Source organism: Anomaloglossus baeobatrachus, chromosome 2 (genome assembly GCF_048569485.1).
Source record: "Anomaloglossus baeobatrachus isolate aAnoBae1 chromosome 2, aAnoBae1.hap1, whole genome shotgun sequence".
NCBI classification, from domain to species: domain Eukaryota; kingdom Metazoa; phylum Chordata; class Amphibia; order Anura; family Aromobatidae; genus Anomaloglossus; species Anomaloglossus baeobatrachus.
The window spans coordinates 183,584,274-183,601,473 of NC_134354.1; the positions used below are offsets into that span (position 1 = coordinate 183,584,274).

The window sequence follows — 17,200 nt, forward strand, 5'->3', positions numbered from 1 at the left end:
TGACAGTGATTCACCAGCTTCTAACAGCTTTATGACTTACACTTTAGAACCAATTACTGCTTTTCCAAGACGGTCTCACAATAGTTCGGTTACAATGGTGTTTCAGAAGAAATATCAACTTGACGGACCATTGTAGTTACTAAATTTACCCTATGCCTAGGCACATTGATTTGGATGTGGATGAACAGAAGGGGAATCCTTGGCCTATGCTTTGCTAATTGGATGCTCGAGGCATTTAATGAGGGAAAATTTGCAGGTTTCCTTCTTGGCGTACACTCAGAAAATGACCTCTGAATTTTTGAAACTTCAAACAGTTTGTGAAATATTCAGTGCAGGTATGTTCTCCTACAGCTTAAAAATGGGTCAAAAATATGTCCCCTCATCTGTCCGTCCTTATTAGATTAGCAGCTCTTTACCCTTTACCTAAAGCCGGACATTAAAATTACATAGCTGTAGTCCGAACGATGATTCAGCCAATCGTTTGCCTGGCAGTCTCCTGGCCAGCTCTCCCATACACAGGAGCATTCAGCTGGAAGAAAGTTGATGTCAGACATGTCTGGAGGCAGCTTATGTCCAGGAGACAATACGACTGGCTATCTGAAATCTGACATACCGAATAAATATTTGTCTCTTACAAACCTGTTGATAATGGTGGGCTTGGCCGACATAACTCTTTTGTGTATGGAGGACTTTAGGCCTCTGCTCCACTTGCGTATTACTTCCAATGCAAAAGCATCGGATGAGATATGCTAATGACCCTTGGCTCAGGCTCTACTACAAGAGTGAACCGAGTGTCATGCGACTGGGATCCAATCTTGTGATGGAATCACAGGTGCAGAGAAGAGGGAGAGCATGCTTTCACCCTCTCCACTGCATGTCTGCGTGTATATAGCACTGCACTCGGATGACATCTGAGTGCAGTGCAACGTTTCACACGTACCCATAGACTTGTGTGGGTGCCTATGATGTGAAACTTACTGACAAACACAGCATGCTGCAATTCTTTTCTCAGGACGCCTTCGCATGTGAGAAGAACCACAGATGGACACTACCCCAAAGTTTTACACTTGTGCAAGTGCAACCCGATGTACAGCCGAGGGCAGACAGCCACTATGTGATGCAATATATATCATTTCCTTCCCATTAATGCTTGAAATTGTTCTACCTAGCTCTATAAATGTCTGGGTGACTGAATAAGCAGCTCTTATAAGTAAATAAATAGAACAGACGCGACAACTCACACATACTCATGTACAGTGCTGGCCAAAAGTATTGGCACCCCTGCAATTCTGTCAGATAATATTCAGTTTCTTCTTGAAAATGATTGCAATCACAAATTATTTGGTATTATTATCTTCATTTAATTTGTCTTCAATGAAAAAAAAAAAAAAAAATTGTCATAAAGCCAAATTGGATATAATTCCACACCAAACATAAAAAAGGGGGTGGACAAAAGTATTGGCACTGTTTGAAAAATCATGTGATGCTTCTCTAATTTGTGTAATTAACAGCACCTGTAACTTACCTGTGGCACCTAACAGGTGTTGGCAATAACTAAATCACACTTGCAACCAGTTGACATAGATTAAAGTTGACTCAACCTCTATCCTGTGTTCTTGTGTGTACCACATTGAGCATGGAGAAAAGAAAGAAGACCAAAGAACTGTCTGAGGACTTGAGAATCCAAATTGTGAGGAAGCATGAGCAATCTCAAGGCTACAAGTCCGTCTCCAAAGACCTGAAAGTTCCTGTGTCTATGGTGCGCAGTGTCATCAAGAAGTTTAAAGCCCATGGCACTGTGGCTAACCTCCCTAGGTGTGGAAGGAAAATAAAAATGGAAGAGAGATTTTAACGCAAGATTGTGCGGATGGTGGATAAAGAACCTCGACTAACATCCAAACAAGTTCAAGCTGCCCTGCAGTCAGAGGGTACAACAGTGTCAACCCGTACTATCTGTCGGCATCTGAATGAAAAGGGACTGCATGGTAGGATACCCAGGAAGACCCCACTTCTTACCCAGAGACATAAAAAAGCCAGGCTGGAGTTTGCCAAAAAATTCCTGCTCCATAAAATCAAAAGTATTTATTCACAAAAAAAAAGCACTAAAAAAAGTTTACATATGGTGCATTAAAAGCAACGCGTTTCAAATGACAAAGCGCTCTTTTTCAAAGATGTCTTGAATGTACACTTTCACCACTTATACAGAAATACAGCCGATGAAAAGGATTAAAAAAAAATATAAATCACATGTGAAAAAAGGGAAGGAAAAAAAAAATTGAATTGAATGAAGGTTAAGAGCCTTTAACAATGACTTTATAAGAGGTAACTGATCACCACATACAAGAACAACTTGCAACAAATGTAAAAAAAAAAAAAAAAAAAAAAAATTACCTTTGTACCATTTCCCACAAAATATTCCTGACCTACCGGAGAATCACTGTAGCCAAAATCACTACTATTTTTCATCAAGCGCAGTTGAGTTAAACCAAATTGCATTTTCCACAGCAGGAAAGAAAGAATCATAGGACTTCGCAGTGGTGAAAAGGTCATGTGTGGACTACAGCGCAAAATTTGTAAAGACGAAAATAGACTGGATTCGACCTTGCCGAATCCTCTGCTTTCCTTTCAAGGCTTGTTACATTACTTTTGCATTGTCAGATGCGCTTTACCTCTTATCTCTGGCTAAGACTATGGGGAACATGAGAGCAGCCTACACTTCACTTATGGAGCTCAATGGACTACGAGGTTAATATAATTCCCATTCACTTCTATGGGAGCTATGAAAATAGCATAGCTTAGCCCGATCAGCTGTCTCTGTAGCCCTGTTCACCTTTGGCATGAACGGCAATTAGTTTTAAGTCAAAGCCAAGACGCCTACCCAACTGTCAAAGTAACAGAACTAAAAAGAAAGGAGTTCTGTTAGCAAGATTAGAAAGGTTTTGTAAGCTTTGCGCCTTTCACTTTTCTGATATAATAAGACATGGCATACAAGCTGTCAACAGTTCTGATGCCTAAATTATATTACTATACACTTGTCTAATTGGCATGTCTCGGAGGAGCACTGTATAACTAATTGGGTACCAAAGGTTTGGCTTATTCCGATAAATCCTTACAGCATCCTCTTCTAAAATCTCATTAAGAACACTGCTCATTCATAACAGTATAGTGAAGTCATTCATGAATGTGAAAGGCACGCCAGCAGTTACGTGATCATATAGTCTGTAATATGGTTACTGTACCTTGCCTGTGAATCATTCCTCCATGCATAATCCTGGCAACAATGCAGTGGTTCAACTCATTCATCTTTAGAGTTATCCCCTGTTGAAAACAAATACATTTTTTATTGGGATTTCCAGAAACTATACAGTCAAGAATTATTAAAACAGCAGACAAAGGAAGACATGTAGAACTGTCTATACACTACACAGAAGATGCATCCCTTATGGTAGGCCTTTGATCCTCTTTCAGTACTTGCAAAATATACAGCCACATTCCTGAAATTTCTGTATCAGTAAATACCCTAATTACAAGGGATGAAAGGACTCGATGTTCAGGTTCGCCCCGACTTTAGTTAAAAATTTGGTTCAATCCTCAAACTTGACCAGAATCCCATAAAAGTCAATAGGGACTCAAACTTCTGTGCTGTAAAATGGCTATCAAATGGTCGCAGTAAGGGATACGGGGTGGCAAAATAGGGGAAAGAGCAGGACAATAGGCCTGCAAACAAAAGTGGATGGGGAAATTACTTAAAGGGAACCAATCACCAAGACTTTTTGGATATAACCTAAAGCCAGTGCTATACTGGCACTATCAGACTGATTCTATACATACCTGTAGTGGTCAGCTCGGATGTTTAGGTTTTGAAATCCAAGAAAATAAAGTTTATGAAATCAGCACCTTCTTGAGTGACATCAGCTGAGGATCATATAATATCTGGGGGGTATTCAGAGTTCTGCTACTTCTAACAGGGGGGGGATAAGTATTATACTATCGATTTACTTTTACTTGCAGGACCTGTGGTGAGTTCATACCCATGTGAACAGCTGTTATCAGCTTTGTTGGCGAAGGCCCAGTCCTTTCTGGTCACATGGGTACGACCTTGTGACGACATGGACTCTGTCAGTGCCTAGCAAGGGATAACGTTTCTTAACATTCAGCCAGACATGAAGATATTTTGTTTATAAACGGGGGATAAGCCCTCATTGTTTCGTTTCATTGAGTCTAGTGTTAAGGTGGCTTTACACACTGCAACATCTCAAACGACATCGCTGTAACGTCACCGGTTTTGTGACGTAATAGCGACCTCCCCAGCGACATTGCAGTGTGTGAAACACATCAGCGACCTGGCCCCTGCTTGAAGTTGCTGATCGCTACAAATCGTTCAGGACCATTCTTTGGTCCTTTGTTTCCCGCTGTGCAGCAAAGTCTCAGTGTGTAAAGGGGACTTAAAACACTGGAAACGAGTGATGTGTCACAATATCTGTCAATCACTATTCTCTGTCAGTCGGTCTCTCCCTCTCGGTCTCTATTCTCTCTCTGTCGGTCCGTCACTATCTCTGTCCCTCTCTCACAGTCTGTCGGTCATTTTCCCCTCCTCTCTCATACTCACCGATCCCCGGCGCGGCACTGCACGGCATTCACACTGCTGCGGCGGCTTTTCCTCTTTTGAAAAAGCCGGACGCTCCTTAAACAATTTCGTATTCCCCACTTTCCCCGCCCACAGGCGCCTATGATTGGTTGCAGTGAGACATGCCCCCACGCTGAGTGACAGGTGTCTCACTGCACCCAATCACAGCAGCCGGTGGGCGGGTCTATACTGTACAGTGAAATAAATAATTAAATAATTAAAAAAAACGGCGTGCGGTCCCCCCCAATTTTAATACCAGCCAGATAAAGCCATACGGCTGAAGGCTGGTATTCTCAGGATGGGGAGCTCCATGTTATGGGGAGCCCCCCAGCCTAACAATATCAGTCAGCAGCCGCCCAGAATTGCCGCAAACATTATATGCGACAGTTCTGGGACTGTACCCAGCTCTTCCCGATTTGCCCTGGTGCGCTGGCAAATCGGGGTAATAAGGAGTTATTGGCAACCCATAGCTGCCAATAAGTAAATTACAGTAAATAAACCCCCCCCCCCCGAAAAAATCCTTTATTAGAAATAAAAAACACAAACATTCCCTCATCACCAATTTAATAAGCCCCAAAAAGCCCTCCTTGTCCGGCGTATTCCACGGACCTCCAGCGTCGCTTCCAGCTGTGCTGCATGGAGGTGACCGGAGCAGGAGAATACACCGCCGCTCCTGTCAGCTCCACGCAGCTAATGAAGACAGCCACGCGATCTGCTGAGCTGTCACTGAGGTTACCCGCTGTCACTGGATCCAGAGTGGATGCAGCCGTGGCCGCGGGTAACCTCAGTGACAGCGCAGCGGCGGTGTATTCTGCTGCTCCTGTCACCTGCATGCAGCAGAGCTGGATGCGACGCTGGAGGTCCGTGGATTACGCCAGACAAGGAGGGCTTTTTGGGGCTGATTAAATTGGTGATGAGGGAATGTGTTTGTGTTTTTATTTCTAATAAATGATTTAGATCATTCCTACGCGTTTCTGAGGCTCATCTGCCTCCTTCCTCAGGGAAAAAGAATCTTACAGACAGAGGATTTATCCTTATAAAGCAGTTCTGAAATTGCATGTTTCTCCTTCTATTATGTCATGTCTCATAATGAAATCACTGTGGTTAATATCACTCATTCTTATATACTTATAAATACACCATTAAATAAATATATTTTTTTCTCTCCGTATATCACTAATTAGAATTATACTAAATGCATCTCTTTTAGAATGCAATATAAAAAATCCTCACATATTCTATTTCATATATATTGATTTTCATATATACTGAATAGTATATCACAAACCTGAATCTCTCTATACTTTATGGGTTTTATAATCATACACTTTTTTTCTAATCCCCTAATTGTCCAGGTGTTTATCTGTGGTTGCTTTCAACACCAAGCTGTTTATATGGAGCATTGGTAGCTTGATAGCATATGAGAACACAGACACAATTCTATGGGTTTAAATCTGTCTTGGATACGGGAATTAATTCTCTTTCCCTTTGTCCATTGCTTTTACATATATATTTTCATATTTAAATAAAATACTTTTCCCTTTCTTATATATAGTATATAAAATAAAATAAACAAATAAATAAATAAATCACAAATAAAAACTTCTCCCTCTTTTCATATACACTTAAAGACTATTTTTCTAAAAATTAAACACAGATAAGCGCATATTCAAATAGGAATTTTTTGTTTATTTTTATTCATTTTCTCTTTGTCCTTTATTATTGTTTATTGCCTTTTATTTGAAACTTGTGTTGTATATGTTATGACATAGCCTCATTCCACAAGGCAATGAGTCATCGCTCAGGAACATATGTAATGATGATGTCATGATTGTTTTTTTTTTTTTTTTTTTTCTTCTCTGTTTGCTGCTTTATAAGGATAAATCCTCTCTGTCTGTAAGATTCTTTTTCCCTGAGGAAGGAGGCAGATGAGCCTCAGAAACGCGTAGGAATGATCTAAATAAAAAGAATATTTTGACTTATACATGCTCGTGGTTTTTAGCGCGGCAATAAACCCGTTTTCTCCAGTCCTTCATATTCAAAATCTGCTCTATAACGGGGCCGCTGCAGAACCACCCAAGCGCTCATCCATGCTAATAAAGGGGTTGTGACTGGCACAACCCGGCCAGGTGAGTGCACTGTTTTTATCCTCTTTCACTCTGTAAACCGGGTAAAACCCTATTGCGCCTTTCTTTGTCTCCCCCACCACAGCACAGAGAATAGTGATTGACAGATATTGTGACACATCACTCGTTTCCAGTGTTTGACTAGCTAGGTCGTTCTGCAGGTCCGGATCGCTGTTGCGTCGCTGGCCAGGTTTGCCTGTTTGACAGCTCACCAGAGACTCACCAGAGACTTTGTAGCGATCCCGGCCAGGTTGGAATCGCTGGTGGGATCGCTGAAAGTCTCAGTGTGTAAAGGGGCCTTTAGGCTATGTGCCCACGCTGCGGAAAATGCGTGGATTTTGCCGCGGATTTCTCGAAAATCTGCAGCAGCGGCACTTCCCAGCCATTTCTATGGCCTTTTGGAAATGCTGTGCCCATGCTGCGGATTTTTCCACAGTGGATTTGGTGCGGATTTTGATCCGGAAAAATCTGCAACATGTCAATTATTGTTGCGGATTTTGATCCGGATTTTGGCTTCAGAATTGGGAAAAAAGAAAAAAAAAATTTGCGGCAAATCCGCACCTTTTCAAAGGTGCGGATTTTGCGGGAAAGCCGCGGATTTTCATGCAGAAAAATCCGCAGCAACATTCTACCGTGGACACATAGCCTTACAGTTCTTGTTGACTCATGTAATTACCTTGACCAGAGAGGATCAGATACCCAGACAAATCAATTGTGTGAACCTCCATTGTATTGTTGGATGTGATGTGGCTGGGCTGTCTCCCTGGTTACTGTCAGAGACCATTACTAATAGGGAGATTTTATATGCAGCTTGAGATCTAGCCAATAAGAGCCCAGTCTTATCCACCAATCGTGAAGACCCCAATGGTCTGAATGGAGTGCTCATGGGTATAAGAAGGAGGATTGTCCATTGCCCAGGTAGACTCTTGCTACATGATACCAATCTAGGACCTGCGGATCCAATTGGCAAGCCATAGCTGAACCTGGATTATAACACTACATGAACTTCAACATCGAATGCAAGGATTCAGCTGTGATAAAGGACTACCTAAGGAAGGAATCCAGCTTGGGACAATCCAGTCACCAGACTACAGACTTTGCGGTCCTCAGCCAGCTTCCTAAATTTGGCGTTATTCCATTCTTGGTGGGTGCCCGCTGAAAGCGGGGTGCTGCTGGTTTGGAGTAAGTAGTCCTGGAAGCTCTGAGGCACGGACATTCTAATCCCTGGTGAGCCAGCGGAAGGGTGAGAAACTGTTGCTGGTTATATTCTGTGGTTTTGCTGGTTATGTGCCATATGCAGTTAATTGTTTGAGGATCCAATAAAGTCTTAATATTGTGATTCCCTCACCCTGTGTTGTCTGAGTAGTGTTCCGCCCATGGTTAAGGAGGTCGGGCGTTCAGTTGGGATGAGCCCTGGGTCATGCTGTCTTTCTAAAAGGCGGCCGGGCCAGCGGACAAGAGCACCCACTGACCCCTGTGTCTCCACAGGCCTCACCACAGGTCTTGCAAGTAAATCTATGGTATAATACATATGCTAATTCTAACAAGGGGAGGGGATAAGTATGCATACCCACCCTTGACATTATCTGATCCTCAGCGGCTGTTGCTCATCAAGCAGCTGATAATTTTATAAACTTTACTTTCTTGGATGTCAAAACCTAAACATCTGAGCTGACCACTAAAAGAATGTATAGAATCAGCCTGATAGTGCCAGTATTGCATCAGCTCTGACCAGTTTTGGAACCAAATCGCTACATAATTAATCCCTTAACTATCGCTGTCAATCGTGACAACGGTATTGAAGAGGTTAAATGGGGGTCCAAACCTATGGCAGGATCGGACCCCCGCGATTATAATAACAGGTTTTCGATCATTGCCATGGTACCCTGGGGAGATCTAACTATAAAGCTGAGCTGGGGCAGGCCGCCCGAGCACCAAAGTTCAGAGTAGGAAAATTTGACCATGCATCTTTTTGCCATTTCACAATGGTTTATATTTGACACCAAGTTCACTCCTTTTTACTGGCTTCTATTGTACATATAAAAAAATACCATGCATTCAGCTTACAGGAAGCAAAATTAGACGTGTATAATAAATATAACGTAAATTTAAAGAAAAACCCGAAAATGTTCACGATGCTAGATTTTGTGTTTAACTCCGCTAAATTTTACATATTGTAGGAATCTTTTATGACTAGACAGACATGAAGCCCAATGTCCAAGAATGTTTGCTATGGTGTATTATAGACTTTTGTAGAACAGTAATCTTCTCACATCCATCATCTCAAGGGATAGTTGTATTCCTCACATCATTTCTTTATTCATTGCCCAATGACAACACACTGTCAGATACTCACATAAACATTGGAATACGTATGATTTAAGAAATAACTGCCTTTTTATGTATTTGGTTCCCTTGTCCAACTACTGGATATGCAGAATTCACAGCATCTTACCATTGGCTCATCGGTATTTTTCTGGAACTGTACTAAACGGACCCGTGTAACATTTTCCATGTCCATGTCCCCGTTTGCACTTTCTGGAGAATCTCCGTTTAAGTAGGGAGATGTTGGAGGTGGTGTAACTCTTAATGCTTCGTCACTATAAACTTCATGGGCTACCACATCATGAGTTTGTAGTAAGGCCTAAAAAAGATTAATAGAGAAACAAATTACTCACATTTTGATATCATATGTCATTAAGCATATAACAAAGTGTACAGTCAAGAGAGAGGTACCGGTATGCATTCTATTTTATTACTATCTAAATCGTGAAAAACACTGTGGAAAGAGAGCGCAATAGGGTCTTACCCCACAAACAAATAGGGTGTGATTCACAGAGGTTACTCACCAATTGTAGTTGTGAAAGTCACAACCACTATGCAGGCATATAAACTGGGTCAGAGGCAGCAGTCATCCCTGTGATGAATAATTTTGGTAAGGAGATGGATGTTTGAATACCGCGCCAAAGACCACTAATGCAGGAGGTGAATTTAACGTGACTTTATTCCATGTTCAGGTCTACGCGTTTCAGGAGCATCCGCTCCCTTCCTCAGGACAATACAGGCACAAGCAACATCAAAATCATCAGTCAAAGAATGAGCCGAAAACTATATACCTTCCGGTGTGACGTCATTGATACGCCCACTTGAACCAGAAAAGAAAAAAATCGGCGGAAATTCCATACATTCATTGAATAACAAAGTAACATGATTTCAGTGCAAAAACCGCTTTACCTTATCATAAACATGTCTATTAAAATTATCATAAAACTTCCAGTTTAATAAAAAGAAAAGAGAAAAATATTTAACTGGAAGTTTTATGATAATTTTAATAGACATGTTTATGATAAGGTAAAGCGGTTTTTGCACTGAAATCATGTTACTTTGTTATTCAATGAATGTATGGAATTTCCGCCGATTTTTTTCTTTTCTGGTTCAAGTGGGCGTATCAATGACGTCACACCGGAAGGTATATAGTTTTCGGCTCATTCTTTGACTGATGATTTTGATGTTGCTTGTGCCTGTATTGTCCTGAGGAAGGGAGCGGATGCTCCTGAAACGCGTAGACCTGAACATGGAATAAAGTCACGTTAAATTCACCTCCTGCATTAGTGGTCTTTGGCGCGGTATTCAAACATCCATCTCCTTACCAAAATTACTATCTAAATGAAATGTGTAGACTCTGCTAACAGGATCTGTAAAATATACGTTGTAAATAATATGACAGATATAATAGGAAGATTATTTTTATAAATAGCACAAAATGTTTTCAGCTTTAGATAGAGTTCTTTCTTAAAGGGTTATTCTCATGTTGTGAAGTGAAGGCATTTCACTCAGATATGCAAATAATTTAGGATTAGTGAAGGTGCAAAGGTGGTGTCACACACAGCGACAACGACGTCGCTGCTACGTCACCATTTTCTGTGACGTTGCAGCGACGTCCCGTCGCTGTCGCTGTGTGTGACATCCAGCAACCAGCTGGCCCCTGCTGTGAGGTCGCCGCTCGTTGCTGAATGTCCAGCTTCATTTTTTGGTCGTCGCTCTCCCACTGTGACGCGCAGATCACTGTGTGTGACAGCGAGAGAGCGACGAAATGAAGCGAGCAGGGAGCAGGAGCCGGCATCTGGCAGCTGCGGTAAGCTGTAACCAAGGTAAACATCGGGTAACCAAGGTGGTTACCCGATATTTACCTTCGTTACCAGCCTCCGCCGCTCTCACGCTGCCAGCGCCGGCTCCTGCTCTCTGCACATGTAGCTGCAGTACACATCGTGTAATTAACCCGATGTGTACTGTAGCTAGGAGAGCAAGGAGCCAGCGCTAAGCAGTGTGTGCGGCTCCCTGCTCTCTGCACATGTAGCTGCAGTACACATCGTGTAATTAACCCGATGTGCACTGTATCTAGGAGAGCAGGGAGCCAGCGCTCAGTGTGCGCGGCTCCCTGCTCTCTGCACATGTTGCAGCACAGCGACGCGTGTCGTTATGATTGCTGCTTCGGCTGCTGTGTTTGACAGCTAAGCAGCGATCATAACAGCGACTTACAAGGTCGCTGCTACGTCACCATTTTGGTGACGTAACAGCGACGTCGTTGTCTCTGTCGTTTAGTGTGACCGCAGCTCAAGAGAAAAGACTCATGCCATTCAAAGCAATGGCATGGTCTAATGATAACATCCTTTTATAAGATGAAAGGGATCTTATGTTAAAGAATAGTATCTGATCTGCAGACAGGATGATACAGAGCAGGAGGAGCTGATCAGATTGATATATATTAATAATGTAGGAAAGGTGTCAGTAAGACTGGTTTTTTTTCATCCAATTGAGGAGCGTATTATATATAACATTCTCTCTCTCTCTCTATATCTATCTATCTATATACGGTATATCTATATATATATATATATACATACATACACACACACACACACACCTATCTGTATATCATCTATAAATATCTCTATATCTACATATACACACACACACACACACACACACACACGTGCATACACACATACACACACACATACAGTACAGCCCAAAAGTTTGGACACACCTCATTCAAAGAGTTTTCTCTATTTTTATGACTCTGAAAATTGTAGATTCACATTTAAGGCATCAAAACTATGCATTAACACATGTGGAATGAAATACTTAACATAAAAGTGTGAAACAACTGAAAATATGTCTTATATTCTAGGTTCTTCAAAGTAGCCACCTTTTGCTTTGATTACTGCTTTGCCCACTCTTGGCATTCTCTTGATGAGCTTCAAGACGTGGTCATCGGAAATGATTTTCACTTCACAGGTGTGCCTTGTCAGGTTTAATAAGTGAGATTTCTTGTCTTATAAATGGGGTTGGGACCATCAGTTGTGTAAAAATCTGGTGAATACACAGCTGATAGTCCTACTGAATAGACTGTTAGAATTTGTATCATGGCAAGAAAAAAGCAGCTAAGTAAAGAAAAACGAGTGGCCATCATTACTTTAAGAAATGAAAGTCAGTCAGTCTGAAAAGTTGGGAAAACATTGAAAGTGTCCCCAAGTGCAGTGGCAAAAACCATCAAAAGTTACAAAAACTGGCTCACATCAGGACTGCCCCTGGAAAGGAAGACCAAGAGTCACCTCTGCTGCGGAGGATAAGTTTATCCAAGTCACCAGCCTCAGAAATCGCAGGTTAACAGCAGCTCAGATTAGAGACCAGGTCAATGCCACACAGAGTTCTAGCAGCAGACACATCTCTAGAACAACTGTTAAGAGGAAACTTTGTGCAGCAGCCTTCATGGTAAAATAGCTGCTAGGAAACCACTGCTGAGGACAGGCAACAAGAAGAAGAGACTTATTTGGGCTAAAGAATACAAGGAATGGACATTAGACCAGTGGAAATCTGTGCTTTGGTCTGAGGAGTCCAAATTTGAGATCTTTGGATCCAACCACCGTGTCTTTGTGCGACGCAGAAAAGGTGAACGGATGGACTCTACATGCCTGGTTCCCACCGTGAAGCATGGAGGAGGAGGTGTGATGGTGTGGGGGTGCTTTGCTGGTGCCACTGTTGGGGATTTATTCAAAATTGAAGGCATAAGGAACCACCATGGCTACCACAGCATCTTGCAGCGGCATGCTATTCCATCTGGTTTGCGTTTAGTTGGACCATTATTTATTTTTCAACAGGACAATGACCCCAAACACACCTCCAGGCAGTGTAAGGGCTATTTGACAAAGAAGGAGAGTGATGGGGTGCTACGCCAGATGACCTGGCCTCCACAGTCACTAGACCTGAACCCAATCGAGATGGTTTGGGGTGAGCTGGACCGCAGAGTGAAGGAAAAAGAGCCAACAAGTGCTAAGCATCTGTGGGAACTCCTTTAAACATCTGGTTTTGAATGCAATATCTACATAGGTGTAGAGAGGCCCAATTCCAACAACCACCACTCCAGTACAATATAGTACATTGTGTTTGCTAACTGTGTACAAATATGTTAGCACAGCTGAAAACAGTTCTACTGATTTGAGAAGCTATAAAACTGACCTTCCTTTGAGCTAGTTGAGAATCTGGAGCATTACATTTGTTGGTTCCATTAAACACTCAAAATGTCCAGAAAAAGAGAACTTTCATGTGAAACTCTACAGTCTTTTATTGTTCTTAGAATGAAGGATATTCCATGCGAGAAATTGCCAAGAAACTGAAGATTTCATACGTTTGTGGTCTCCTCTGAAGGGAACAGTACACAACAGGCTCTAACCAGAGTAGAAAGAGAAGTGGGAGGCCCCGCTGCACAACTGAGCAACAAGACAAGACAAGTACATTAGTGTCTCTAGTTTTTGAAATAGATGCCTCACATGTCCTCCACTGAAAGCATCAATAGTACCCGCAAAATGCCAGTGTCAATGTCTACAGTGAAGAGGAGACACTGGCCTTCAGGGCAGAGTAGCAAAGAAAAAAACATATCAGAGACTGGCTAATAAAAGGAAAAGATTAATATGGGCAAAAGAACGCCAACATTTGACCGAGGAAGATTCGAAAAAAAAAGTGTTATAGACAGACAAATTGAAGTTTGAGTTTTTTGGATCACACAGAAGAACATTTGTGACACGCAGAACTACCGAAAAGATGCTGGAAGAGTGCCTGATGCCATCTGTCAAGCATGGTGGAGGCAATGTGATGGTCTGGGGTTGCTTTGGTGCTGGTAAAGTGGGAGATTTGTACAAGGTAAAAAGGGATTTTGAATAAGGAAGGCTATCATTCCATTTTGAAACGCCATGCCATACCCTGTGGACAGAGCTTGATTGGAGCCAATTTCATCCTACAACAGGACAATGACCCAAAGCACACCTCCAAATTATGCATGAACTATTTAGGGAAGAAGCAGGCAGCTGGTATTCTATTTGTAGTGGAGTGGCCAGTCCAGTCACCAGATCTCAACCCTATTGTTGTGGTAGCAGCTTGACCATATAGTACGCAAAAAGTGCCCATCAAACCAATCCAAGTTGTGGGAGGGGCTTCTGGTGAAATATCTCCAGATTACCTCAGCAAATTAACAGCTAGAATGCCAAAGGTCTGCAAAGCTGGAATTGCAGCAAAGGGAGCATTCTTTGTCGAAAGCAAAGTTTAAAGGAGAAAATTATTATTTCAACTAAAAATCATTATTTCTAAACCTCAATGTCTGGACTATATTTTCGATTCATTATGCAACTCATTTGATAAAAGCATGATTTTACATGGAAAAAAGACAAAATTGTCTGGCTGACCCCAAACTTTTGAACTGTAGTTGTTATATATAATATTTATACTATTGGTGTGATATACATACATACACCTATAGTATAAGTATAAATATGTTAAATATTATATATATATATATATATATATATATATATATATATATATATATATATATATATATATATATATATATATATATATATATACACACACACACACAAAACACACACACATATATACTAGAAGGTGGCCCGATTCTAACCCATCGGGTATTCTAGAATTTATGGCGTAGTTAATGTATGATTATAATATATATATATATATATATATATATGTGTAGTTGCCGAGTGTTTGTGTAGGGCGCTGTAAATGTTCTGGGTGTTGTCTGGGTGTGGGGGGTGTGAAATCGGTGTGTGTTGTGTTTGTGTAGCGCTGTGTGTGGTGCTGTTTTCTGCGCGGTTTGTGTGGGTGTGTGTGGGGTGTGTGTGTTTTGGGGGGAGGTATGTTTTGTGCAGTGTGTTGGAGGAGTAGTCCTGGGGGGAGAGGAGGATAAATAGGAGGAGTAGTCCTGGGGAAAGAGGATAATAGGAGGAGGAGGAGGAGGAGGAGTCCTGGGGGGAAAGGAGTCTTATAGGTGGAGTAGTCCAATAGGAGGAGTAGTCCTGGGGGGGAGGAGTATAATAGGTGGAATAGTCCTGGGGGAGGTGTATAGGTGCCCAATGTGTGCGGGGGGCGTGGCCGAGCGGGCAAAGTGTGTGGGGGCGTGGCCGAGCAGGCAAAGTGTGCCGGGGGCGTGGCCAAGCCGAGCGGGCAAAGTGTGCCGGGGAGGCGTGGCTGGGCCGCGCCAAGCGGCCAATGCGACTGTTGTCACTGTAATGACGTCATTTTGGAGCAAGACAGCCAGACAGAATAAGGCTATTATATTTACATAATACACACATATACGGTGCCTTGTGAAAGTATTCGGCCCCTTTGAATTTTTCAACCTTTTCCCACATTTCAGGCTTCTAACATAAAAATATAAAAATTTTAATATTATGGTGAAGAATCAACAAGTGGGACACATTTGTTAAGTTGAATGAAATTTATTGCTGGTTTTAAACTTTGATAAAAAATAAATAACTGAAAAGTGGGGCGTGCAATATTATTTGGCCCCTTTAAGTTAATACTTTGTAGTGCCACCTTTTGCTGCGATTACAGCCGCAAGTCGCTTGGGGTATGTCCTATCAGTTTTTCACATCGAGAGACTGAAATTCTTGCCCATTCTTCCTTTGCAAATAGCTCGAGCTGAGTGAGGTTGGATGTAGAGCGTTTGTGAACAGCAGCTTTCAGCTCTTTTCAGATTCTCAATTGGATTCAGGTCTGGACTTTGACTTGGCCAGTCTAACACCTGGATATGTTTATTTGTGAACCATTCTATTGTAGATTTTGCTTTATGTTTGGGATCATTGTCTTGTTGAAAGCCAAATCTCCGTCCCAGTCTCAGGTCTTGTGCAGACTCCAACAGGTTTTCTTCAAGAATAGTCCTGTATTTGGCTCCATTCATCTTCCCATCAATTTTAACCATCTTCCCTGTCCCTGCTGAAGAAAAGCAGGCCCAAACCATGATGCAGCAGCCACCACCATGTTTGACAGTTGGGATGGTGTGTTCAGGGTGATGAGCTGTGTTGCTTTTACGCCAAACATATATGGAATTGTGCCCAAAAAGTTCGATTTTGGTTTCATCTGACCAGAGCACCTTCTTCCACTTGTTTGGTGTGTCTCCCAGGTGGCTTGTGGCAAACTTTAAACAACACTTTTTATGGATATCTTTGACAAATGGCTTTCTTTTTTGCCACTCTTCCATAAAGGCAGATTTGTGCAGTATACGACTGATTGTTGTCCTATGGACAGACTCTCCCACCTGAGCTGTAGATCTCTGTAGTTTATCCAGAGTGATCATGGGCCTCTTGGCTGGATCTCTGATCAGTCTTCTTGTTTGAGATGAAAGTTTGGATGGACAGTCGGGTCTTGGTAGATTTGCAGTAGTATGATACTCCTTCCATTTCAATATGATTGCTTGCACATTGCTTCTTGGGATCTTTAATGTTGTGGAAATCTTTTTGTAACCAAATCCAGCTTTAAACGTGTCTTCAGAACAGTATCACGGACCTGCCTGTTGTGTTCCTTGGTCTTCATGATGCTCTCTGTACTTTAAACAGAACACTGAGAATCACAGAGCAGGTGCATTTATACGGAGACTTTATTACACACAGGTGGCTCATATTAATCATCATCAGTCATTTAGGACAACATTGGATCATTCAGAGATCCTCAATGAACTTCGAGTGAGTTTGCTGCACTGAAAGTAAAGGGGACGAATAATATTGCAAGCCCCAATTTTTAGTTTATTCTTTCTTACAAATGTTTAAAATAAGCAATAAATTTCATTCAACTTCACAATTGTGTCTTACTTGTTGATTCTTCACCCTAACATTCAAATTTTTATCTTTATGTTTGAAGCCTGAATACTTTTGCAAGGCACTGTAAAACACACACACACACACACACACACACACACACACACACACACACACACACACACTATATACTTTCAAATACTGGCGGGTCAATCGACTGATCCAATAACGGCAACAGGATTCAAATTATTATGTATTAAAAAACAATTTTACAAGTCCAGGAGGTACAACATTTCAACAAATATCTCAACAATTAGAAAATGAAAAAAACAAAA

General features: G+C 41.7%; 1 protein-coding gene across 11 annotated transcripts in view; it reads right to left on the minus strand.

Moving 5' to 3' along the window:
* The window catches only part of CASK (calcium/calmodulin dependent serine protein kinase), a 431,912-nt gene that overhangs the window by 99,335 nt on the left and 315,377 nt on the right, over positions 1-17,200 (minus strand). For all 11 annotated transcript variants that reach the window (XM_075335532.1, XM_075335528.1, XM_075335526.1 and 8 more), the window contains 2 exons: positions 9,209-9,397; positions 3,240-3,318 (listed from right to left, as the gene is read on the minus strand). In XM_075335532.1, coding sequence (XP_075191647.1) covers positions 3,240-3,318; positions 9,209-9,397 — 268 coding nt within the window. The remainder of the gene's footprint in view (positions 1-3,239; positions 3,319-9,208; positions 9,398-17,200) is intronic.